The 25,925-nt window shown below is 36.6% G+C and overlaps 1 protein-coding gene and 1 long non-coding RNA gene across 2 annotated transcripts; one reads left to right on the top strand and one right to left on the bottom strand.

Moving 5' to 3' along the window:
- Positions 1 to 9,680, bottom strand: LOC135124565 (uncharacterized). The gene is made up of 2 exons (XM_064049738.1): positions 8,699 to 9,680; positions 1 to 360 (listed from the first exon to the last, which is right to left on the bottom strand). Exon 1 carries the CDS (start codon positions 9,583 to 9,585, stop codon positions 8,707 to 8,709), a length of 879 nt encoding a protein of 292 aa, XP_063905808.1. The 5' UTR covers positions 9,586 to 9,680; the 3' UTR covers positions 1 to 360; positions 8,699 to 8,706.
- Positions 9,681 to 10,485: 805 nt separating this feature from the next.
- Positions 10,486 to 11,322, top strand: LOC135124573 (uncharacterized). Its single transcript, XR_010279808.1, has 3 exons — positions 10,486 to 10,713; positions 10,774 to 10,907; positions 10,968 to 11,322. It is a non-coding gene; the product is annotated as an uncharacterized LOC135124573 (long non-coding RNA).
- The last annotated feature ends 14,603 nt before the right edge of the window (positions 11,323 to 25,925 follow it).

Raw genomic sequence — 25,925 nt, 5'->3', positions numbered from 1 at the left:
TTTATTTACAAAAATGTCTAGTAACAAGTCGGATGAGATCATTAAACTAAGTTCTTAACCTTAATTCTAGTTACAAAGGCCGGCAAGACCGCGGCCTCATCTCGAGACGAGTTTCTCGAAATCGAAATGTCGCCGAGGACTTGTCGATAAGGCAAGTAAGGCACCTTATTACGAATCACAATATTATCCTAACCTTTTTACAGTCTTAAACGGGTATAAAAATAAATTAACTATCGTACATAAAAATTCTCTAAAAAACAAGGTTAAAATTCGTTCATAATATAACAGTCGGAGTTCTTTTTCGAATTTCACTAAAATCACAATCGGAGTCGTTCTGGCACGGGAGGGCGGTTAGCGAATCTGGAACAAAAAAAGTTATTTTAAGTGCGCTTAACGATAAACATATGTTGGCTTATCATCAAGGGCGGCGCGCTTGTGGGCCGAGCCGCCTTGATGGTTTTAGCAGGTTTGAGCAAACACACAGAGTGCCAGGCAAAAGCAGCAACTTTAGTAAATAAACAGCAGAACCCCCAAAAACTTATCAATTATGAACTCGACTAACAAATTAAAAGTCACGCACGTCCAGATTACGTTTTTTTCAATTAGAAACTCTCTCAGGCCACGAAAATCGTCCTTCTAGCTCCTGCATGTCCCCGCATACGTAATTAAGCCCATCCTGCAACTGGCCAAACAGACGTCACTTTCCGTAACGAATTACGTTATTCTCGCCGTAACAGTACACATAACATCGATCATTGTCTTTAAGTAGGACTGGGAATCCGCGCCGCCCTCGCCCCACCGCCCCTCCGATAATTAATTACCCTGCAAGGACATAAGTTAAACGCGAAGCCACGGACAAAATGATAAGTGTTCTAAAATGCATGCGACTTTATTAATTATTCCGCACGCAACAAATCAGATCGTTATTAAATATATTCAGGACGTATCTGGATGCATTCATTATCCGCCTGATTTATGGACCGTCAGAGCTCGCGAAATGTTTAAATAGTTTACGTTTTTATCGGAGGCGGGAGACGGGCTTCTCGGAAGGTCGAAGAAACGCGTAACCTAAATTTTTCGTTTTAAAGTTCGTGCTCGTGAGAAAACACCGAAATCCTCTCCACGTACGTTACAGTCTTACGTTTTTTGCGACTTCCAATTCCGCCTAACGTCCCCATTAGCATAACGAGATTTTTTTCCAGTTTCCTGAAAACTCTGCTCGGTGGAGCGTACCTTGACGGTTTTGTCCGTTAAAAATCGTCGTTTTCGTTAGGGCGCAAACTGGCTTTGTCCTCGCGATGCCACTTTATTTATTCACCGTCCCATACGGGAATCTGTTCCCACAGAACTTGTTTTTCGTCGAACAGGTAAAATCTGAAGGGCCTCCAGTTGCACGCTCCATTTTCCCGCATAACGGCCGACCTATTCTGGTTTTATATAATCATCATCAAGAACCGGAGCCCGATGATGGATTGCGGGCTGAATTACGACTAGTTGGTACGAAAATTTCGAGATTAGTCGAGATTTGGCTATTGTGGAGTTAACCCACGCTGGAGTAGTAATATAGAGCGCGATGTACAGCTACCAACCTACAGCGCACCAAATGGAAAAACTGCCTCCGAGTGGCTCAATAAATCTCGAGTAATGAAAATTTATTTCGCAAACTTGATTTGAAGAAATGTGGCGCTATAATAAATTCACCTTTGCTTAAATCATACTTGTCGTTGGCATTCAATTTGTGATTTATAAGAGCCGATGGGAAATAAGGCTGCCGGGAGACAATGGACGGTAAGCAAATAAATCTTACTTAGACGCAGCCAGGAAGTAAATATTGGATCTGAGGGTTGACAAGCTGAACTTTATTGCTTTTTTTAAATATTTGTTTGATTAGGTTCTGCGGTAGCCGATTCGGGGCCCCTAATGGGACGCTGGATAAACACGTGCAACGTTGCTTTTCTTGGGAGCTAATCCTATTAAATTGGCCGGGAGGAGATGCCGAGCTTTGTGAGAGAATTGAAGATATTAAAAGTAGCGTCTAGCAAAACAAAGGCATGAATGGGATGAAAGTTTGAAAAAATACAGACTTTCTTTGTGGATTGGACGTGTTGGAAATTTTTCGATGTGGATCAATGACGACCATGGGAATCGCCCAGGAGCTTGGCTGAATAGATGGGTCTTTACCTGTTGATTTGAAAGACGTGCAAGGAATTCATGTGGAATAAAACACGTAGCGTATTTAGCGACGCATATGTCTGAAATTCAAAACTGATTTTTATCACTTAGAGTTTCACATAAATTGGCCTGAGATGCATAGTTTTAGCAATAATGAAAACTAAATTTTTACATGCATGAAAACGGACATCAGTCAAACTTTTTGCTCGGACTAAACCTGTTTTTATTTAGAATATATTCTGTGACAACATATTCAAATATCTGGTTTTTATTATCTCTAAAACTATGCATATTTAATGAAATAATTAATTTTTTTCATTAATGAATTGGTAAATTTTGTCTTACGTATTGGTCGTTCGACAATAAAATAAAAAAAAGTTTCGCTTTCTGTAGCGTTAATTGAATCATCAGCACGTAAAGACGCCTCGGCGCATTAGGATCCATTCAGAAAATCCTGATCTCCACCTCAACCAGATCTTTTGATTTACAATCAACTGCCGTCCGCATTCCACTCTCGGCCGCCAAATTCATAATTAAGTCCCATTGGAGCCGAAAAATAATTTTTTATTGACCATTAAACCCGCCACAATACCCTCCAGACTTAAGAACCCAGAATTAACAAAAGAAATTTCACAGATACAAGCTCCGTCCTCTCCACCCTTTCAAAGGCCCGTATTAGCATAATTTCCACATTACGTAATCTGTTCCCCGTTAAGACCCTCCGTGGGTACATGTGTCTGGTAATATTTCACTCACTACCATCTCGCCATAAATAAGGCCCATCTCCGTCGTCGACGATTCAATCCCGACAAAAAGTAAAATTTCGAGATCGACCGGCCGCGACTAATCCCATTAATCTCCCATTCATCGAATCGTAGGAGTGCCGATACATCAGGATTTAAAAATTAACCAGTCACAATATTTTGAGTCAAAGGTGGCCGCGAAGTGTCGCAGACGAACAAGTGGTAAGAGGGAAGAAGTGTGCCAGATGGTGGTTTTATGGTGGCACATGTGGCCGCCTTCCTCCGCGGAAGTACCAGCTAATGGGTACCCACCTATTTAACGCCGAGTGGCTTCCACCTCGAGCAGGCCCGGACTGCCGAAACATCGCCCCCTACGTCGAATCAAGCATCCGACGTCGATGCCCCACTTGAAGTCGTTTTATTTTTTCCTTCGCCAGAACCGCTCGAGCTCCCGTCCCTCTCTCCGTCCCGTGCGACCGTTTCCCCGCGCAAAAAATTACCTGCCGTCATTATTCTCAAAATCTCGCTCCGGTTCTGCACCCGAAGACATCGCGCCTATACAATCCGGCGACATTGAGCCCGAGTCTGCGACCTTTGAGTCGTAGCCAACGAGTCCTTTCATAACCCAGACGGACTTGAGATGTTTGAAGACGCGGGCATGAATGGTAAGCCAAGTCCGGAAGAAGAATGGGAACGTGTTTTTTCGAGACACGCGCCCTTTTCCGTTGGCCGACCGTTGCTCGACGGTTTTTTGCGCGTTTTGCATTTTTACCAGAAGGTTCGACTTCCCACACAGGACCGCGAACGTTCCCATGAGGGGGTCTTGTAGGTAATAAATCCGGCGCCCTTCGATGCGATCGCTGATTTATTGGGGGCCGGGCACGCTCGGGGGGAGGGAAGGGGGCTAGTTAGAGCGATGGGATTCGGTTTACACGAAAATCATCGCGCTGATACACGGAGCAAAAGAGGTACGAATGTTGCGCCTTGCGGGAAGGTCTCTTTCGGAGGACGTGCAGGCCGGAAGAATAGCTACTTCGTAATAGGCACTTGTGCTAGTCCGCTTTGTACTACTCAGTTTTGGTTTCCTCGGACTACAATATATACAAAAGCGGTAGCTACGTAGATCCTTGAAGGAAACATATGTTTAGACTACGTTGCGTAAAATGGTATGCGAAAGTGACGTAAGCACAATTGTCGTTGTTATATGTAGATCACAGTGCAAGAGAGGTCCCAAAGTAGGACTCTGAGGGAAACATTTATTTAGTTCAAACTAGATATTGTCCAAGTGGTGGTTATATTAGTCCCACGACGCTTTTGGAAAGTAACCAGTTTGTCTCAGATGCCATTTTGTCACAACAATGTCTTCTAAAATGATGGATCGCGTCATGAATCTGTCGCATACAATAAGGGCTCCGGAATTTGGGTTTTGAAAACATATTTATTAATCGATTATGTACTTTGGAACACTATGGTCTCTGTTCTCTTGAATAAAAAATAAACTTGTTGCGGTATTGTGTACATATATAATAGCTTCTGCATTTATTTGAAAGTTGAGGATGTATTGTATCGAGTCCATCGGGCTACTGACGACTTCAATGTTTTCTCGGTTTTTAATGACTCCTGAGTACGAAAAAATAGATCTTCTGTTTGTTTGGATCTGTCAGATAATATTCGAAACTACTGGTGCGATTGTAGTCAAATTTTGTAAAATTTCAATAAATTTACTATTTATGGTCTATGAATCCGTGTTGAATTTTTACTTTAGGCATCGGAATCAAAATTTTATAACAACTTTTTGTAATTTAACTTTGAAATTACAAAATTGAAGGGTTTAAAATCTTGTAAATATTCTAAGGTTGTCGGAAACACGGTAAATCGTTAATGAAAATGTATCCATTCATGCTCCCTCCACCGAGAATTGATGATGTCATCTTTGTCATTTAAATGTTAAATAGTAATATAGTCCTGAACTTGTGGTTTATGATTCCGTGTTGAATTTTGATCCCAGACGTCGAGATTTTCTGGAAAAAGTCAAAATTGTAGACGTATAACAATTTTTCAATTTCACAATTTTCCGAGTTTTCAACGTCTCGAGTTTCAAGATTTCAGTTCCTCGGTTTTCAAGTTTTCAATTTCTTGATTTTCAATTTTTCGATGCCTATTTCAATGTTGGGATTTTTCATTATTTCGATCCTTCAATGTTTCCATCTTCCCACTTTTCGATTTTTCGATTTCTCAATTTCTCGATTCATTGGTTTTTTGTTTTTCGACTTTTCGATTTCTAGACTTCCCAATTTCTCAGTTTTTCAATTTTTTAGTTCAATTTTTCTGAGTTTTCGGTTTTTCAGTTTTTCGATTTCTCAATTTCTCGATTAATCGGTTTTTTGATTTTTCGACTTTTCGATTTTCGACTCCTCGATTTCTTGATTTTTCGATATTTCCGTTTTTCAATTCGTCAATATTTCGATTTTTCAATCTATCGGTTTTCAGGTTTTTGATTTTTCAATTTTTCAATTTTTAAAGTTTCGATTTTTCCACATTTCGATTTTTCGATTTCTCATTTTTTCGATTAATTGGTTTTTTGTTTTTCGACTTTTCGACTTCTCGATTTTTCATATTTTCAATTTGTTAATTTTTGATTTGTCCACTTCTCCAGTTTAAGTTTTTCAACTTCTCGATTTTCAATTTTTCAGTTTGTCAATTTTCAGTTTATGGATTATTCGGTTTTTCGATATTTCAGTGTTGGAATTTTTCAATATTTCGATTCTTCAATTTTCCGATTTTTGGATTTTTCAATTTTTCGATTTCTCAATTTCTCGATTAATCGATTTTTTGGATTTTCGACTACTCAATTTCTCCATTTTCCGATATTTCCGTTTTTCAATTCGTCAACATTTCGATTTTTCAGTCTATCGGTTTTCAGGTTTTTGATTTTTCAGTTTTTCCATTATGAAAGTTTCGATTTTTCAACTTTTTCAATTTTTCAATTTTTCAATTCCTCAATTCTTTGACATTTTAAATTTTCAGTTACTACAATTTTCGATGTTTAGAGTTCTTGATTTTTCAGTTCTTTGATGTCATTTTTCTGAATTTTTATATTTTAAATTTTTCTGTTTTTCGCTTCGATTGCTGGATCTTAGTTTTTGAATTTCCCGATTTTAGATTTCGATTTCGATTTTTCGATTTTTCAATTTTTTTGGTTTTTATCTTCTCGATTTTTCGATTTCGGGCCATTTCGAGTTCTCAGTTTTTTTATTTTTCGACTTTCCGATCTTTTGATGTTCCGTTTCTTCCTGTTTTAGTTTTTCAATTTTTCGATATGTCAATTTTTCGATTTCAGTTTTGGACTTTTTCAATTTTTCGATTTTTCAGTTTTTAGATTCTTAAATTTTTCGATTTTTCAATTTTTTAAATGTTGGATTTTTGGATTGCTCGATTTTCAATTTTTGGACTTTTCGGCATTTTGTTTTTCAATATTTCGATTTTTTGATGTTTCGGTTTTTCGATTTTTCGATATTTCGATATTTTAAATTATTATTTTGTTAAATTTTAATTTTTCGGTTTTCTCAATTTTTCGATTTTTCGATTTTTCAGATCTTCGACGTTTCTATTTTTCAATTTTTCGTGTTTTCAAATTTTTAATTTTTCAGTTTATTCATTTTTCAGTTTTCCGATTTTTAGCTTTCTTAATTTTTCAGGTCTTCCAGATTTCTGTTTCATTTTTTCGAATTTTTAAATTTTATATTTTTCTGTTTTGTCAATGGATTTCTAGATCTTTCGTTTTTCGACTTCTAGCTTTTAGATTTCGATTTCGATTTTTCCATTTCTCATTGGTGTTTTAACTTCTCGATTTTTTGATCTTTCGATGTTTCGTTTCTCGCTGTTTCAGATTTTCAATTTTTCGATTTCAATTTTGGACTTTTTCAATTTCTCGATTTTTCAGTTTTTTGATTCTTAAATTTTTCAATTTTTTGATGTTTCCATTTCTGGATTTTTCAATTCTTCGATTCTTCAATGCTTCGATATTTTAAATTTTCAATTCAAATTTTTGATTTTTAGATTTCTTGATTTTTCAATTCTTCGATATTTCTGTTTTATTGTTTCGAGTTTTTAAATTTTATATTTTATATTTTTCTGTTTTGTGATTGTATTTCTCGATATTTCGTTTTCGGACTTCTCCGTCTTAGATTTCGATTTTTCAATTTTTCAATTTTTTTGGTTTTTATCTTCTCGATTTTTCGATTTCGGGCCATTTCGAGTTCTCAATTTTTTGATTTTTCGACTTTCCGATCTTTGATGTTTCGTTTCTCCCTGTTTTAGTTTTAACAATTTTTCGATCTGTCAATTTTTCGATTTCAGTTTTGGACTTTTTGCGTTTCTCGATTTTTCAGTTTTTAGATTCTTAAATTTTTTGATTTTTCAAGTTTCTAAATGTTGGATTTTTTGGATTACTCGATTTTCGATTTTTGGACTTTTCTGTTTTTTGACTTTTCAATATTTCGATTTTTTGATGTTTCGGTTTTTCGATTCTTCAATTTTTCGATATTTTAAATTCTCATTTTGTTAAATTTTAATTTTTCGGTTTTCTCAATTTGTCGATTTTTCGATTTTTCAGATCTTCGACACTTATATTCTTCAATTTTTGGTATTTTTAGATTTTTAATTTTTCAGTTTATTCATTTTTCAATTTTTCGATTTTTAGCTTTTTTGATTTTTCAGTTCTTTCTGTTTTGTGATTGGATTTCCCGATCTTTCATTTTTCGACTTCTAGCTTTTAGATTTCGATTTTTCCATTTTTCATTGGTATTTAATTTCTCAATTTTTTGATCTTTCGATGTTTCGTTTCTTGCTATTTCAGTTTTTCAATTTTTCGATTTCAATTTTGGACTTCTTCAATTTCTCGATTTTTCAGTTTTTTGATTCTTCAGGTTTTCGATATTTTAATTTCTCAAATTGTTAAATTTTAATTTTCTCGTTTTCTCAATTTCTGGATTTTTCGATTTTTCAGATTTTCGACATTTCTATTTTTCATTTTTTCGTATTTTTAAATTTTTAATATAAACTCCTAATATCTTCTTGGTTCGATTTCGGTTTTTTCATTTTTAAAACTTTTCAATTTTTTGGTTTTATGATTTCTCGATTTTTCAACATTTCAATTTTCAATTGAGTGGTTAAAAAGTAATGGGGGTGAAGGTGGATTTACGTTATAAGTAAGTGAAAACTGACTTAAGGTCGTTTACAATGATTTTAAGGTTGCATTAGTTTGATATTTTCAAAATTTTAAAGTCAGCATTTTGAAAATTTCTTTTAATTCTTTTAATTTCACTACGAGATTTGAACGAGAAAGTTTTTAATAGTTTGTAGATTTGTAATTTGACATGATTTTAGTTTATTTTAGGATAATAATAACATAAAGTTGAAAATCTTGGGATATTATAAACAGTAACATTTATAAGCAGTTGTTTACAATTACAAAAGCTGTTTATTTTACGAGTGGAAACGTTTCCGAGAACCCCTACGATCAAAATAAAACAATTGTGTTTATTACAGAGCGGTCATTTAGACGTCACATCTCCCTGATTTCATGTAATCGTTTGTACAACAATTCTTAAGCCGTCTCTGTTAGAATTAAACGCACCACCCCATACATGCCCGCATACTTAACCCAACCGTAACAGTAAACGCCTGCTCTATTACGTTATCAACTTCATAAACCTGCCATGTCATTATCCCATCAATGAACTCTCTTCACTTTTTCCTTTTTTCCCCAACCAATTTCTTACCTAATCCACTAGCTAATCGTGGTATGCGGCGACTGCTGCTGTTCCCACCACTGCATAACATCCATAACATCACTCTTGTGCTCCTGCGGCAACTCGTTCTCGTTCTTCAACGAAATCACCGGAACATCCTCACTCTTAATACTGTCACCCCCAAAAACCGCGCCGTAACCCCTCTGATCACTACCCCCAGGTGACAAACTCTGCTCACTGTACATCCCCGGGGACAACGAGTCACTAGCGTGCATACTATTCAACAGCGACAAGTCCTGCACACCCTTGAACTCCAACCCCGCGTCCATCAAACTCGGATCCGACAAAATGTGATCGTCTACATTCAGCGGCTCCAGGTTCTCGCTGTCGTCGTAGAGGTGGCCGGGGATGATCTGGTACGTGTAGTGCGGGGGCGGCGTCGGGTCGGTCGAAAGGTCGTCGTCGTGGTACGTCACCGTGGACGGCGACGGCGACGAGAACGAAGACACCGACGAGTTGGAGACGTTCCCGCCGCTCTCGCTGGTCTCGTCCAGCGCCAGGATGTCCTCCAGACTCCTGATGTACTCCACCGCCATGCGCAGCGTCTCCACTTTACTCAGCTTCTTGTTGCCGCCCCTGCTGTTCGACTCGAAGGCGGCGGCGATGAAGTTCGGTATGTGCTGTCGCAGATTCGCGAAGCCGTTGTTCACTTGCTTCACCCTGTTCCGCTCCCTCGCGTTCCTCCTCGCCACCGCGATCGGCTGCGGCGCCGTCTTGGTGTCCTTCTTCTGCTTCTTCCTGCCGGCGTCGTCCTTGGGCAGGATCGGCTTCCGCAGGATGATGATTTCGCGCCTTTCGTTCTGGTTGGTTTGCTGCAGGACGCCGATCTTGTGAGGAGAGACCACGACGCCCGCCATTTTGCTGCGACCGACTGTGTCAGAGTTCACTTCTTAAGTGGATGACGGCGCGATGGACCGGATGTGGAGTAATTGGCGTGTCGCGTGCGCGTATTTCTAAAGATCGAACGCAACTACGAAAAATTCCCAACGTTGTTTCGCACATGGCACGAGACCAGTAACATAAATCGACCCCTCCCTTCGAGGGGTGGGTTTTTAGATCACAGCTGTTGGGCATAGGGGACGACGGTAAATAAGGACAGTGCGGGGGACGGGCGATGGATTACAGGAACTGGGGCTTTCGCGCATTTTGGGAATTTCTTCGGAGCGACATATGGTGGAAGGGGCGGCGGGGGGATCAAGGGCGGATGGGAATCGTACGGCGATTTGCGGCCTTTTTAACGGAGTCGAGTGAATGTAAATAAATAACAATTTTTATGTGGTTGTTATGCACGATAATAATATTCAGTGACGTCACATGTCATGTGTTGTACAACCTATATATTATAATATGACAGTGTCGGATTGTGCCGACGGGACACCGGGAAATTTCCCGATTGGCCCCGAAACAGTCTACTTTTTTTTGATACAATTATTTACATTTTTTTCATATGCATGATGTTACAATTACAAATGCAATAAATATTCCTAAAAATATAACAGACACATAAAAAACGATATATGTAAATATTAAATAAGAGCATCTTTTTACTTTCAAAGGGTAAACTCAGTACACAGAAAAAAGTCGTGTAAATTTACAATTATTTTACTGTTGCTTTTTATGTATTTTTTTACTTAAATTTAGTAAATTTACGTAAGTTAGCAGCATTGTGCATAAAATAAGTAAACTTGTGTCACTATTTGTATTTTCACAAGTCAAATTGAAAAAACACAATACAGAATCGCAGTTGTAAATGTATATTCACTTTATAAATGAATTATACTTTATAATACCGTAAATATACTAACATTTTTTACAATTACTTCCAACTTTGTAAAATAATCCAGTCTACCGGTGAAATCACATGCATACTGTGAATTGTTGATGCGCACGCAATCATTACTATAACGCTTGCAGGTTATAACAAGTTGGAGTGCATTAGTTGTGGTAATATATTTTGTACAAAATAGTGTATTTTGTTGTTAAAGGTAAGTACTTTACTATTCTGGTTTACTATTTTCCTCCAGTTACAAACGTATACTTTCCAGGCGGATAATTACTTACTATAATTTGCCCATGTCATCTTTAATTGTTATGTTAATGCAATTTTTATCACAGGGTGATGATATGAATAATTTAAATGAAATTATCAAGGTGGCTGCGCCATGTGCAATTGAAATAGGCAAGTATTTAAAACGTCTTTGTACCTATAACATTTTAATGTATTTTTGTATTTTTCTAGAGAGCGATCCACAAACAATTTATTACGTAGTAGAACGACAAGTAGTGATTCCAAGTGTTGTCACTTTAAAAGATGCAGTATCTTGGGCGTTTGGATTATATTTTATAATGAATTTAGAATATCCAGACGAAGTATCAGCAGTTTTGGAAATGATGCAAAGATTTTTTTTGAAAATACATCCAGATCAAGGATCCAAATCAAAAAGAATAACACCAACAAAACGCAAAGTAATTGGCCTTATGAACAAATTAAATGAATGTAAAGTATATACAACATCAATGACTTTGTTTTGTGTTTATGATTTTATTACATGTTTATTATGTTTTTCACCATAAAATAAAAGGTTCACTTTGTCCGACATGGTTTCTTTGATTAAAACTAGTACTAAAAATAACAATAATTTGTGTAAATTTACATATCAATTCACGGAAATTTACATACCAATTCACGGAAATTTACATACCCATTCACGGAAATTTACATATTTTATTGTAAATTTACAATCGTCAAAATTACATTTTACTTGTAATTTTACATGTTCTTTTCTAATTTCGATTTACATTCAAAAAGTAAATATCACATTCAAACTTAAAAATACATTTCGTTGGAATATTACCCTTATTATCTCGGGTTACAAATTACCTGTGATTTTCACAGTAAATTTACAAGTAAACTTTTTTCTGTGTACTAAACAATAGGTCGCCCGTTTCCGTCTGTCTGTCTGTCTGTCTGTCGTATGTCCGAATTTTTATTAGACAGATAATCTCCGAAACTACTGAACCAGTTGTCAAATTTTATATGTGTATTACGAATATCTTGTAGATGATTAAAATTTGGTTAATCATCCCTACCAACCAATCTGTTGACGTCATCTCCAAAATTTACAGCAGTGAATATGATTTAAATGTTATAAAATAAGATACTCCTGCACAATTTTATTTATATTTACCTATTATAATGTTTGGTGGTTCCAAAAGCATTGTTTATTATTTCAAATCCAATTCTCATCTGAATGACTCGGGTTTAAGGATTGGATTATCGGACGTTTTATCTAGATGAAATTTCTAAACTAAAATCAATAGAAAGTAAAATGGTACGTTTCACCCTACATTTTTTTTCATCTATTTAAGCCCTTTATGTGTTTTTTCATCTATTTTAAAGTACTTTATCATGTTTTTAAGCAAACAGAGCAGTTTTGACGTTGGCGTTTTTTATTGCTGTTTTATAACACAAAAAAGTCAATTTTTGTCGTGAAGTTTTTTTAATATTTCACCCAATTTTTAAGATTATTTTTTAAAAAGTTGTGGATTTCTAAAGATTTTGATCATCCATGCACAAACGGTTGACTTTGAGATTTTTATGAAAAAAAAAAAACACTTCAACGTCAAAATTGGCTTGTTAAAAATGATAAAACACCTTAAAATAAATTAAAGAAACAAAATGTGGGGTGAAACGTATCATCTTACTGACTACTAGACATCCAGATTCTTGAGGAAAAAATCAAAACTGTGTAACATTTTACAATTTAACTTTAACATTGTAAACCCGATTGCTTTAAAAACTTACAGGTTTTTTTAAGATTGTCCTAAGCATGGTAAATCGTTAATCAAATTTTTTCGTTCATGGCCTCCTAAAAAATGATGACGTCATTTTTAATCTTGTAGAACAAATGTTTCTTAAATTTTGTAGAAGTACGTACTCCATGTACGTGTAATTTAGAATCCGTGTTGAGTTTTTATCCTAGACATCGAGATTTTATATTTTTGGGAAATAATTCAAAATTGTATTTTACAATTTAACTTGAAAATTGCCGAACAAATATTCTTTAAATTATATAAAATAATATATTCCTGCATGTGTGATTTGTGAATCTGTGTTGAGTTTTTACCCTTAGCATCCAGATTTTTGGAAAAAATACATATTTTACAACAATATTTTACAATGTAACTTTGAAATGAGTGTTTTTGGGAAAAAACTGAGTATCAGTCATTTCCTCTGTGTTGAGAACACAAAATCAACCAAATTTAATTTTCTTTTAATAGCTGATGTTTGTCTAGTAATCGAATTCGGTCGAAGTATAAACAATAAACATAAACAGTCGAAGTTAAGCATACACTGAGAAATTGAAATTGTCTACATTTTTTCCCGTTAGGTTATATTTCATTTTTAAAGACGTAGGGGTTGCGGGGATGTCAATTACGCCACTTTATAGAGGTTAACAGTTATCACAAAACGAAAATCGCAGAATCTAATTTTATGATTTTTTAAAGAAGCGGAATTTATCGGACTGTAATTCAAAAGCGAGGCAAACTTTGTCAAAATAACCTTCCACAATTTTTTTACTAGGTTTGTTTTTCTTTGGTAGCGGCATCAAAATTCCGAAAACAACATAATTTTTCCAAAACGCCAATGTCGCTAGCAAAATTGAAAATAATAGTAGTAATAATAATACCCAAACAACATCTGTGTAGAATACGACAGGACCCCACTTTGTAAATTTCCTGATGGAAAAATAAATTTAGGTATCTACGTAAATTAAATTCTTAAACCGAATAAGGTCACTGTACCCTATATGGCCTACCTAAACTTTGAGAATTTTTTTAATTTTTGTAAGAACTTGAAATGGAAGAGTAATGGTGGGAGTTGAAAGAGGTTACATTTTTGTACATAATTTTCAAATTTCAGACATTTTTAAGAAATCGAAAAAAAAACAAAAGTAAGCACGGAAAAAAGTTTATGGACAAACAAACTGTTAATTTTCACAATAAGGAGAAATGCAAATATCTTTATCATTTTTAGTAAAATCCACACACTCCTCGTGCACATATTTCTTACATATGGAGCATATTCTCATATCTTTTACAATATTTTCTTGTAGATTTCGAGCTATAGAACTCACTTCCGGCATCGTTTCTTTGATAACTGCAACCATTTTTCCGGAATCGACCGTTGAAATATCGAAATTTTTAAAAATTTCGAAAAATTCGAATTTCACATCGAATTTTCCGAAAATATTGCTCGGTTACCATTAGCATGCTATATTGTTGGAATCAGCACATCGGGATATACATATATATCCCTTAAAATTTTGTCAGGATTTTTATGAAACTTTTTCAAAAATGAAATTTTTCTCATGCAAATTTCTACCAATTTTTGATGATTTTCGAAATTTAAAAATACTTTTTCTTCTAAATTTCGGACCTCATTTCTTCGATAACTTCAACTTTTTTTCCAGAATTAGTTAATTAATTCAGTGCATTGAAATATCACAATTTTTAAAAATTTCAAAATATTCCGTACAACATATGCAAAAAGATCTTGCCTCATTTTTGCAAGTAGGTGCGTGTTTCCAAGTTCAGTTCGGATTGCAAAGTTTTTATTCGGAGTAAAGAAGCATCGACTTCAAATAGCCTCTGTGAATTCGGATTATAGAGATTGTACTGTATTTACAAAATGAAATGCGATTTCAAAATTTTGAAATTGGTCATAATAAAGTACCCTCTCCCTGGATCCGCGCCTGTTACTGATTACTCCTAAATGGTATAAAAACGTTTCAGAATGTATCCCAGTGGCGATCTACCACATTTTGTTTGAAACGTACGAGAAAAAGCCAATAGGCAATATTGGGTACTAGACCATATTGAGTTCAGTTACCTTAGTACAAATTTAACCAAGTTTGATACCCATTTTTATTGTCTGCAACAAATTAAAATTTCGCAGTTAATATTATTTTTATGGAACAAAAAATGGTGTCGACACAATTGACAAATACAAAATTTTGACTGATTTCCATGTTACAGTCAAGAGATTTTGAATTATACAACAAATACTTTAAATAGTTTTTTGCAATTTTGATTTTGTCTCCATTAAAACTATTAAAAATTACTCCCAACTCGGCCATTTTTCTAACAAGTTCTTCAGGAGCTTTATAAGACCACCTTTTGATAATAACTAGTCTGTCCAAGTAAATGTACCTTGATCCTGCTCCATTCTGGTCTCTTTAAGTCTCATTTTATAGCATCTAACTCACGAAACTCGAAGTCGTCAGCAACATTTTTTTCCTTGGCATCACCAAACCTAGTCAAAAAAGCAAGATATTTACCGCTTAACAAAATCTCTCCTATGTTGTTTATTAAGCCATCTGGAGTATCATCTTCTTCAACGTTGGCTTTTTCTGACATAGAACCTTCATTTCTTCCCAAAATAAAATTTTCCAACCTGTATATCTATAGCGCTAGAAGGTTCATATAATTCTCGTTTCAACCGAATTTGTCCAAAAAATTGCTCTAAAACATCTTGGTTTAATCTATATGTTAAAATGTAATCAAGTCCAAACTTTCCTTCTTTAGTCTTTAAATAATAGTTCTTACCCATAACCATATTTAATTACCATTTCAGTTAGAATGTACAAAGATATGGTTGCGTTGTTTTTGTAATAATTTGATAAAATTCCATTTGACAACACAATGTTTGCCTTATATAAAACGAAGGTACAAATCAGCAAGAATCGAGTAAGCTGTTAAAAATGTTTAACGTATCAAAAATTGTCGAAGTTTTCAAAACCCTACGTTTAAAATGTTTGCAGTTATTTTTAGGTCCCCTGGGGAGCGATTTTGTTTCTCGATCGAAAAAAACTCGATAGTGATAAAATCTCGTTCCCTGATTGGTTGAGATGCTACATTTCTGTCACATTTCTCGATTCTGTCACGAAATCAAGTCTTCATGGAGTGATATTTTGTCGATAGCACTGAGTGAAGTGATGAATTTTGGAGACATAACCTCGAAATTTATGTCAAAATAGAAGTTCAAAATCGTAATTCTGAGTTATAAGTTCTTAAAATTAAGGTAATTGTAAATTTTTGAGCATTTAATAAGCTTATATGCAAAGAATAAATGCAAAGTTTTGCATTTAAAACCTACGCAACGACATTTGTCGCAGTGATAATTTATCACTTCGATCGCGAAACAAAATCGCACCCCTGGTGTTTTATTTTCCGATAAATTTAAAGGAATCTGGTGTTTTGTTGCTGGATGTACTTGAAAAAATCTTTTGAGCTTTTAGTGTTTTTTTTTTTTTAATTCGAGAGGCTGTTGGGTATATTATTTTGGGAGCCCAGAGATTTTTTTGTAAATTATTGAAAACAATTTTGGGGAACTTTGGTGTTCTATTTTTGGAAAATTCTGTAGTAGCCCCACCCACCCGCCCTCTCTTTTCTTAGAAGGTATGTCATTTGCCAAAATCAGTTTTATCTTAGCAGGTACTAGCCCCGCCCACCCGCCCTCTTTTTTCTTAGAGGGCATCTCACTTGCCAAAATCACTCTTATCGTAGCAGCTACTAGCCCCGCCCACCCACCCCCTCTTTTTTTAGAGGATATGTCACTTGCCAAAATCAGTTTTATCGTAGCAGGTATTGATGTGATCTCAGTGTTCTCTGATATCAAAAAACCGTAATTCAGCAATTAATTCCTAATTCATTTTAATAGAAGAGATGCATCTACAATTACAAAAATTTTATGAACGTGTAAACATAAAAGAAATTCTTAAAAAATCAGTTTCTCGGGGTAAATATTTTCAATATACCCAAAAAATTTACTGTTTTATCATCCAAAACAGCAACTGCGTCATGGGTTTTAGTGCTACACAATAAATTACAATATAAAAAAAATTACTTAATAACCCTAATGCTAAAGAAGAAAATATTATAACGATCTTCTTTGGGTATATATTTTTTTTATAGAATTTGATGATTTAGAATAGTTTTTAAGTAAAATAACCTACTTAATATAACCAGATTAGCTAATTATAGTAATCGAGTCCATTGGACGAAATCTTTTTGGGGGCGCCAAATGTCTATTTTTTTAGAATATGAAACCTTTTTGGGGGTCTTAACTATCTTTTTTAAAAATATAAAACCTTCTCGGGGGTTCCAGTTGTCTTTTTTAAAAATGTAAAACCTTCTCGGAGGCCCCAAATGGATTTTTTTTTTAAGAATGTAAAACCTTCTCGGAGGTTGCAAATGTATTTTTTTAAGAATGTGAAACCTTCTCGGATGCCCCAAATGTATTTTTTTTTAAGAATGTGAAAACTTCTCGCGGGTCCCAACTGCCTTTTTTTTAAATGTAAAACCTTCTCGGAGGCCCCAAATGTATTTTTTTTTTAAGAATGTAAAACCTTCTCGGATGCCCCAAATGTATTTTTTTTAAGAATGTGAAACCTTCTCGCGGGTCCTAACTGCCTTTTTTTTAATGTAAAACCTTCTCGGATGCCCCAAATGTATTTTTTTTAAGAATGTAAAACCTTCTCGCGAGTCCCAACTGCCTTTTTTTTAATGTAAAACCTTCTCGGGGGCCCCAAATATATTTTTTTTAAGAATGTGAAAGCTTCTCGGGGGACCCAATTGTGTTTTTTAAAAATGTAAAATCTTCTTGGGGGCCCCAAATGTCTATTTTTTTAGAAAGTGAAACCGTTTTGGGGTGTCTTAACTATCTTTTTTAAAAATATAAAACCTTCTCGGGGGTTCTAGTTGTCTCTTTTAAAAATGTAAAACCTTCTCATAGGCCCCAAATGGATATTTTTTAAGAATGTGAAACCTTCTCGGGGGACCCAATTGTGTTTTTTAAAAATGTAAAATCTTTTTGGGGGCGCCAAATGTCTATTTTTTTAGAATGTGAAACCTTTTTGGGGGTCTTAACTATCTTTTTTAAAAATATAAAACCTTCTCGGGGGTTTCAGTTGTCTTTTTTAAAAATGTAAAACCTTCTCGCGGGTCCCAACTGCCTTTTTCTTAATGTAAAACCTTCTCGGAGATTGCAAATGTATTTTTTTAAGAATGTGAAACCTTCTCGCATGCCCCAAATGTATTTTTTTTTTTAAGAATGTGAAACCTTCTCGCGGGTCCCAACTGCCTTTTTTTTAAATGTAAAACCTTCCCGGATGCCCCAAATGTATTTTTTTTTAAGAATGTGAAACCTTCTCGCGGGTCCTAACTGCCTTTTTTTTTTAAATGTAAAACCTTCTCGGATACCCCAAATGTATTTTGTTTTTTACGAATGTAAAACCTTCTCGCGGGTTCCGAACTGCCTTTTTTTTTAATGTAAAACCTTCTGGAGGGCCCCAAATGTATTTTTTTTAAGAATGTGAAAGCTTCTCGGGGGACCTAATTGTGTTTTTTAAAAATGTAAAATCTTCCTGGGGGCCCCAAATGTCTATTTTTTTAGAAAGTGAAACCTTTTTGGAGTGTCTTAACTATCTTTTTTAAAAATATAAAACCTTCTTGCTGGTTCTAGTTGTCTTTTTTAAAAATGTAAAACCTTCTCGTAGGCCCCAAATGGATTATTTTAAGAATGTGAAACCTTCTCGGGGGACCCAATTGTGTTTTTTAAAAATGTAAAATCTTTTTGGGGGCGTCAAATGTCTATTTTTTTAGAATGTGAAACCTTTTTGGGGGTCTTAACTATCTTTTTTAAAAATATAAAACCTTCTCGGGGGTTTCAGTTGTCTTTTTTAAAAATGTAAAACCTTCTCGGAGGCCCCAAATGGATTTTTTTTTAAGAATGTAAAACCTTCTCGGAGGTTGCAAATGTATTTTTTTAAGAATGTGAAACCTTCTCGGATGCCCCAAATGTATTTTTTTTAAGAATGTGAAACCTTCTCGCGGGTCTTAACTGCCTTTTTTTTTAATGTAAAACCTTCTCGGATGCCCCAAATGTATTTTGTTTTTTAAGAATGTGAAACCTTCTCGGGGGTCCCAACTGCCTTTTTTTTAATGTAAAACCTTCTCGAGGGCCCCAAATGTATTTTTTTAAGAATGTGAAAGCTTCTCGGGGGACCCAATTGTGCTTTTTAAAAATCTAAAATCTTCTTGGGGGCGCCAAATGTCTATTTTTTAGAAAGTGAAACCTTTTTGGGGTGTCGTAACTATCTTTTTTAAAAATATAAAATCTTCTCGGGCATTCCAGTTGCCTTTTTTAAAAATGTAAAACCTTCTCGTAGGCCCCAAATGGATTTTTTTTTAAGAATGTAATACCTTCTTGCGGGTATTCTGCCTTTTTTTTAATGTAAAACTTTTTCGGAGGCCCTAAACGTATTTTTTTTAAGAATGTGAAACCTTCCCGGGGGTTCTAGTTGTCCTTTTTAAAAATGTAAAAACTTTTTGGGGGCGCCAAATGTCTATTTTTTTAGAATGTGAAACCTTCTCGGGGTCCCAACTATCTTTTTTAAAAATGTAAAACCTTCTCGGGGGCGCCAAGTACCTTTTTTTAAGAATGTGAAACGTTATTTTTTTCTATTACACTGTGACTAATGTTTTCTATATTGTTTTTACTCTATAGAGATTACCACGAAAAAGTAAATTTGTTGGTCTGTACTTCAGAAGCTTTCGACACATGTTTTGTCTTATCTTATTAGGTTTGATTGTTTTTCTTTTAGGAAGAAATTGCGAGGTAGGCAGGAAATTAATTTCTTTCTTTTTTAGGAAGATATTTCAAAAGTTCATGTCGCAAATTTGCTATGCTGTGAACACACCCTTGTATTTTTTACTTTAAAAGAGTCCGAACGACAACAAGAAATAACTGTCTTCGAACACTGTCACTTGGAAACGAAAAAAATTTGTTTTTTCAAAAATATTTTAATTTATTATCACTACTACACCCAAAACATTGTAGCTTTATTAAGACTATTAAAAAAAAGTGCACTTAATAACCTTCTAAAAATATGTGAAAGATAGGGAATTCGCCCGTAATGCTTGTGTGACTCTCCCCCTTCGTACGTACGCAATATCATACCTGGTATTTATTGTATCATTCTTGATGTGTTGAGGGGTATTCCCGACCGAGCAACTTCCCTCCCATAGGTTGAGTAAGTTGATTGAACCAGTACGTTTTTTGTGTATTACGAGGTGTATGTTATAATTTTATGATGGGACAAAATTTTTCTTGTACGTCTTTATGGCTACTTTCACACCTTTCTGCACCTGAGGCAATCACTAATACTACGTTCTTCGGTACAGTTTCGCCGCGATGTGCATTATTATAAGTCTCGTTATTAAAAAGTCCATCTAGGCTCTAATTCCGGCGCGTATCTGGCGCCTAGCGAGCCTCGATCCCTCGATTAATGGAAATAAGTATGCACCGAGCGGAGGTCATTGCTTGATCCGACAATTAGTCGAATGGCCAGCTCGTACTAGTTTCATTACATAATGGCCGATTATATTTTCCATTAAACGACTCATTAATTTTTTTCGTGGCGGCTCTGCTGGATACGGCACAGATGAATAAATCACGGCTACCAGTCGGTCATCTAAAATTTAGCTTTGCTTAATTATTATTCAAATCAGTTGATTGTGGAAACTGATTAAATATTCGTTATTAACGCGAAATACGGGCGTCTAACAGGTGGTCCCGAGAGCCACAAATTATTTTTTCTAATTATTTGAGATGATCGCCCGGACCGTCCAGCAGCGACCATTACACCGGTCATTAGCGTGATTTACGTGGGAAACCGTTAGCGAGCACTTTCCACGAAAGGGGAAATTTCGCCCGATTCTGCGGCTTAATCCAATTTGGGAGGCAGCCGGGCTGCGCTCCGAATTCGGTCGCCGTCTTGCGACAGCCCGTCTGGCCGACCCATCAGGGACCATATGGGTCGGTGGTTTCGCCGAGGAAATGCAACGCCAACTTCGTTGATTGAAGCCGCTCTCATGGCTGCCAAATGTTAGATCAAAAGCAATGTCTCGCCGTAAAAATAGATATTCGAGTGAGTGCCACATGTGCCGTAATTGCACGTTCGATTCAGGCACCAACATGTGGTGCTCTACGTGAAAAGTGCAGTTAACATCGGCGTAAAGCTGACGTCAGGATGAGTCTCGATTTCGAACCGGGCGTGAGATGGGGCGGGCTGGGTCCGGCGCTATTCTGAGAAAAACCAACGGTATACTTGTATTGTTGCTGAAGCTCGACGAAAACTGTGACCAGGATTTCGCACTATCTTTTCTTTAGCACTCTATGCTCCAGCGTTGTTGTCGTTTTTTCCGAAAATCGCCGTGCCGTTAGCACACTCAAACCGCCCATAAAGCTGTCACTACACTCGTTCTAATAGCTCCATTACCGTTTGGTAATTCGCTGAAACAAAGCCACCGTCTATAAAACCACACGTCTCTGCCTTTTTAAAAACTCTTAACCGAAAATTTACAGCCCCGACATTACCATTCCGGAGAATTTTATTTTGCACACTTTAAAAACCCATTCCGACTTCCAACCGCAATAATTATGTTTATTCTTAACGGTTACGGCTCCGCTCCATTATCTCCCACAATTAGCTTTGACAATTACTTTTACATTCGTGACATAAGTTTGAAGGAATGCCTTGATGCACGACAATTCCGAATGATGGATTAATTAATTTTGTTTGTTTGTGGCGTTTTTAGTGATGACCTCTTGGCTAAGGAGACGAGCGATGAGCGCAGACGGTGGGACAGTTTCGGGGTAAAAAGGGCAACAAAGAGTTCTCGTGCTTTTCGAACTCATTGCACGCTTTGTTAATGAGAATGGCACGCCGGAGAAAATTAACGAAAGAGAATTCTCGCTAAAAATTTGCCAGTTTTAATAAGTTGATTATGAACTCTCTCTTGTGTAATGGCCAAGTTTCTTTGTTTATTTTCATTATTACCCTAACCGGTATTTCCTGGTTTCTTAATTGTTCTGGTGGTAGCTACATCGAAAACACAGAAAAACGATGTCGAAACACAAAAACTCTAAAATAACTTCCAATAATAAATCTCTTTTCCTCCCCTTATCGAAGACATCTCCAACCCCGTCGTTCCTCTTTTTATTACTCCACCGGACGATTATTTTAGGGTTAGGTGTCGGTGTCATCACCGAATTTGATCCAGCGACCTGTTGAATCCGCAGCGGTCCATTCCGCTTTTGGAGCTTTTCGTCGACTCGTGAATGTTCGATTTGTCTGGTCGAACGGCGTTATCGGTATCATTGAACGGATTGTAGTTCGAGGGTGTATCAGCCACTCTGGTAGCACCGTACGAAGTATTTATGGGTTGTTAAACATCCGGAAAGACGTGGAGTGGTTGTTGGATGGTGCAGATTCTGTTTTATCGACCTTGATATATGTTTCCTGTCGATCATCTAGTTTTTAATGGGATGGCTGCTGAGCTTGCGAGAGTTTAGTGGGCAAAAAATCCGGCGTAAGGTAAAAAAGCGAGACGAGATTTAAAGGCTTGTTAGAGTGATTGATTTTTTCGACGATGGAACGGTGGGAAAAAGTCGTTGAATCTTTATTAATATGGATTCTGGAAGATATTTCATGTTTTTACTTCGACGTGCTAAATTTAAGTTTTATCCCTTTGTATAAACTGGTGACGTAACGCATCGAAGTTAATTAATTGCGTCGTTGCCACAGAATTAAGTCAGTGGATAGATATGATCGAGGGGGATAATTAATAATAACGACAGAATTAATTTTACACCCACGCAGTACAGGCTAAGTGTTACTAAATTTCACCAATTACTCAGCAGTAGCCGTAGCTGCGCTTAATTAAAACTAATTACGCCTATCTGCCCGCACTTATCTTTCCTTAGCTCGAATTAATTAAGATATAAATCGATTAAAGTCGACCATAAATAATTTCTTCTAATTAGCAAACCGCGTCGTAATTCGGAAGAAACGTTGATCCCTAGGGTCCTGCAGCCAGACCCAGCGACCTTGATAATTAATTTCACTTTACTCGAATTAGAAAATCGCTTAATTAAAAAACCCAAAGGTCACACCAGTGCGTTCTATTTATATTTATTTCTTGTTTGTTTATAAACCGAATTGATCAACGTGCATATTTGCTCTTCAACGTGGAACACCTGCCTCCTGCGACGCATTGCCAAATATTACCGGTACTCAGCTGATTTATTACCGTTCTTTGCAATTATAATTAATCCGGACCTGATAAAGGGGCGCACATTAGTACGCGATTAGTCAATCCGTTTATTCGCGAGCGTGGGCCACGACATACCTGACAGCCACAGTTACCAACGTCACAATTTCCATACCACTAACCCAATTTTCGCGTAGCCAGCTCCCGCTTCCCGCTGAATTATGTCGGGTCAGTTTCAGAAGTCGTTTGGGAGGTGGCTAAGGAGCCGCCGGTCGGAGGTGATGAGCCGCTTCCCGCTGTGCGAGATGGTATCGTTTATACAGCATCCAGGCTCGCCAACCTCTCGGAATTTATGTTTTATTACCGCACTTTGTTAATAGGAGTACGACGGGACACGAGATGCTTTTGGGAAGATTCGTAATTAATTCGGGCAACTGGTGTTTTTTGGGTGATCGCCGACCGGTCTCTTACACCTGTCTTCCTACTCGGCCAATTTAATGACGCGCGGCCGCGTGGACGGCACAAGTGCGACAGATTATGCAAAGTGCCGATGAAAAAAGGGTACAAAGTTTAGGTCAGGACGGAGCCAGGGAATTTTGCAACCTCCAAGACATCAAACTAACAGAAATTCCAGTTATTAAATATTTTATTTTAATATGTGAAAAACGGGTTTCGCGTAAGTCTGCGTCGGTGCAGGAGAGGGTACTCGTCGCCAATTACCGGCCTCCCACGGAGGGCTCACTCGCTCTCGAGCCCTCCACCTCCGTTCTTAATCGAGGAACACATATTTTTCGGCGTTGTCCGTCGAGCACCTGCAAATATATCCGTTTATGTGAACTCATGAATATGCATGCAAGAAAGTTCTGCCATGCCCAAATAATACATCCTTATCGGCATCAGGTCTCTCGTGTGCATTTTCGACAGGTGCTGCTACACTTGATCGAGAAAAAAACCATGACTTCTTGTAGAATTTGTAGAATCTCGTCAATGCGACACCCCGACTTTAATAACGAGCCAGATCCGACGCAAGAATCCTCCGTAGTTGAAGTTAATTATTGTCAGGATGACCGAAACTGGCTACCGGACACGTTATCACTATTCGGTATCGGGCAGATCTTGCCTAATTTAGATCGGATTAGGACGAAGAAAGAGCAGAAATGCCGACGGGGCTCGGAACGGGGTGGCGATGCCGGGAGATAGACGGCGGTATGCGTTCGAGTAATGTGGGAACGGGAGGGAAATATTTTCGAAATGCGAGAGGTTCACATAGAGCGGACGAATTGTTGGTTGCATAACTTTCGCCAAGTTTTGTGGTACTATTTTACTATGTCACACAAAAACAACTAGAAGAATCGTCTTGTCTGGATTTAACTCTGGAATTTGTTGTATGGTCTATGACGGGATTAAGGTATTAAAATTCTGTGAACGCCATTGATTTAATTTAAAAGAGGAATGTTTTCGTTAATTCTATGAGTGATAATAATGAAACGTAACAAATTAAATCCGAGGAAGCGTTTCTTTGTTTTTGAAAAAACGATCAGACAATGCGATGAGAGGCACGTCGTGTTGACACGAGCCGCCTCTGACGCAATAATTTCGGTTAACAGAATTCACTTCTGCCGTTTCCTCGGTACACCTCGAAAGAATTCTCTTTCGGCGCTGTAAAAATTCTTCTCCTCTCCGAAAACCACAAATTTAAAAATGCCGATCTTGCTCGTCGTAAAGAAGACATTCTTCCTTGTACGTTTCGAGATTGCTAGATTTATAACGTCAATTCCGTTTGAATATTAATGATATGGTAACATGTTTGTGTGTACTTTACGAAGTTAAAAGGCGTGAGAAACCTGCCCATAATAAGTTTCATTATGAATACTAATAAGCGCGTTTTTCTTATTACGTTTCGCCTCTCTTCAAACTAGTTCCATCGTCAACACAATGTCGGTTTCCAAACCCGTCTTTTCACCTAATCCCTCGATTTATTCGTCTCGGAATAAAAGCGCGAACGTGATGTCGTTTAAAATATGGAGGCAAAAAGCGGAATATATGGATGTGACAAGTGACCAAAAGTTTGTTGATTAGTCGTATACATTTACATTTTATTCCAATTTGAAGCACGTGGACTACAACACTGATTTACATATCAAATCCGACCGCATGCATGCTGATAAACATACATACCGATCGGATTTTTATACATACTTAATTAATATTGTAATTATACGTGGCTGGACTCAATCCATACGAAATCGAAACGGGAGAAGCGGACACATCAAAATGCAAATTCGGGGAGATTTAAGCCTCATTAGGAGATTTCCCGTTCGCTCTATTTACCACTACAACAAAAAAAATCTCGTAGTCGGAGTAGTTTTCCACCCGGGTTACGTAAACCCTTTTATTAAAATATTAAACGAGTTCTCAAAAATAAAAAATAAAACGAGACAATTTTGAGTGCATATCAGTTGAAATCTCGCGATCTGAACTCGCCTGTTTAACGAGCTCCTAATTCGGAGTCAAAAATTAGAAAAAATTATCTCATATCTCGACACAATTAGCACCTAACAAATTGGACGTTGCTTAAAAGTACAATCTTGATTATTCATCATTGTTTCTCCGGCCTGGTATCATTCATCTAAATATGGTACAAACCCGCTAGTGTTTAACATAATTTTATCTCTCATCTAAATTTTTCATTCATTTTATTAGTGCTTCGGGCTTGTTTACATACTCCGCATAATGAGCGATATTTTTAGTTTTGTCTCTTGACTGACTGAATTTTGGTTTCGGATTTTTTTCTTTTTCGAAAACATCTGCTCAGGTATTTATGAAAAATATTCAGGCTCTGGATTATTAGAATAACGCTATTAAAATAGATAAAATGCCGATCTATAATAACCTCAGTGAAACCGATGGTTTATACGAGCTTAAAACAGATAAGATGGAAAACTATAAATTATTTTTTAATTATTATTATGCATAAAATTAAAATGATAAACAATTTTTTGTGGACGCGGATGGTGGAGAGGAAGGTAAAAGCAAAAGGACTGATTTCGAGATAAAATTGCCCCAAAAGTTATTTATT

This window comes from Zophobas morio, unplaced genomic scaffold (genome assembly GCF_036711695.1).
Source record: "Zophobas morio isolate AGI-343-1 ecotype UQ-CSIRO unplaced genomic scaffold, CSIRO_AGI_Zmor_V1 ptg000002l, whole genome shotgun sequence".
In the NCBI taxonomy this organism is placed as follows: domain Eukaryota; kingdom Metazoa; phylum Arthropoda; class Insecta; order Coleoptera; family Tenebrionidae; genus Zophobas; species Zophobas morio.
Note: the sequence above shows the minus strand (reverse complement) of the source record. Positions and strands in the feature narration are given on the sequence as shown.

Bases quoted from the DNA above. Each gene is read 5' to 3' on its own strand.
- LOC135124565 (XM_064049738.1), bottom strand. From the start codon at position 9,585: ATGGCGGGCGTCGTGGTCTCTCCTCACAAGATCGGCGTCCTGCAGCAA.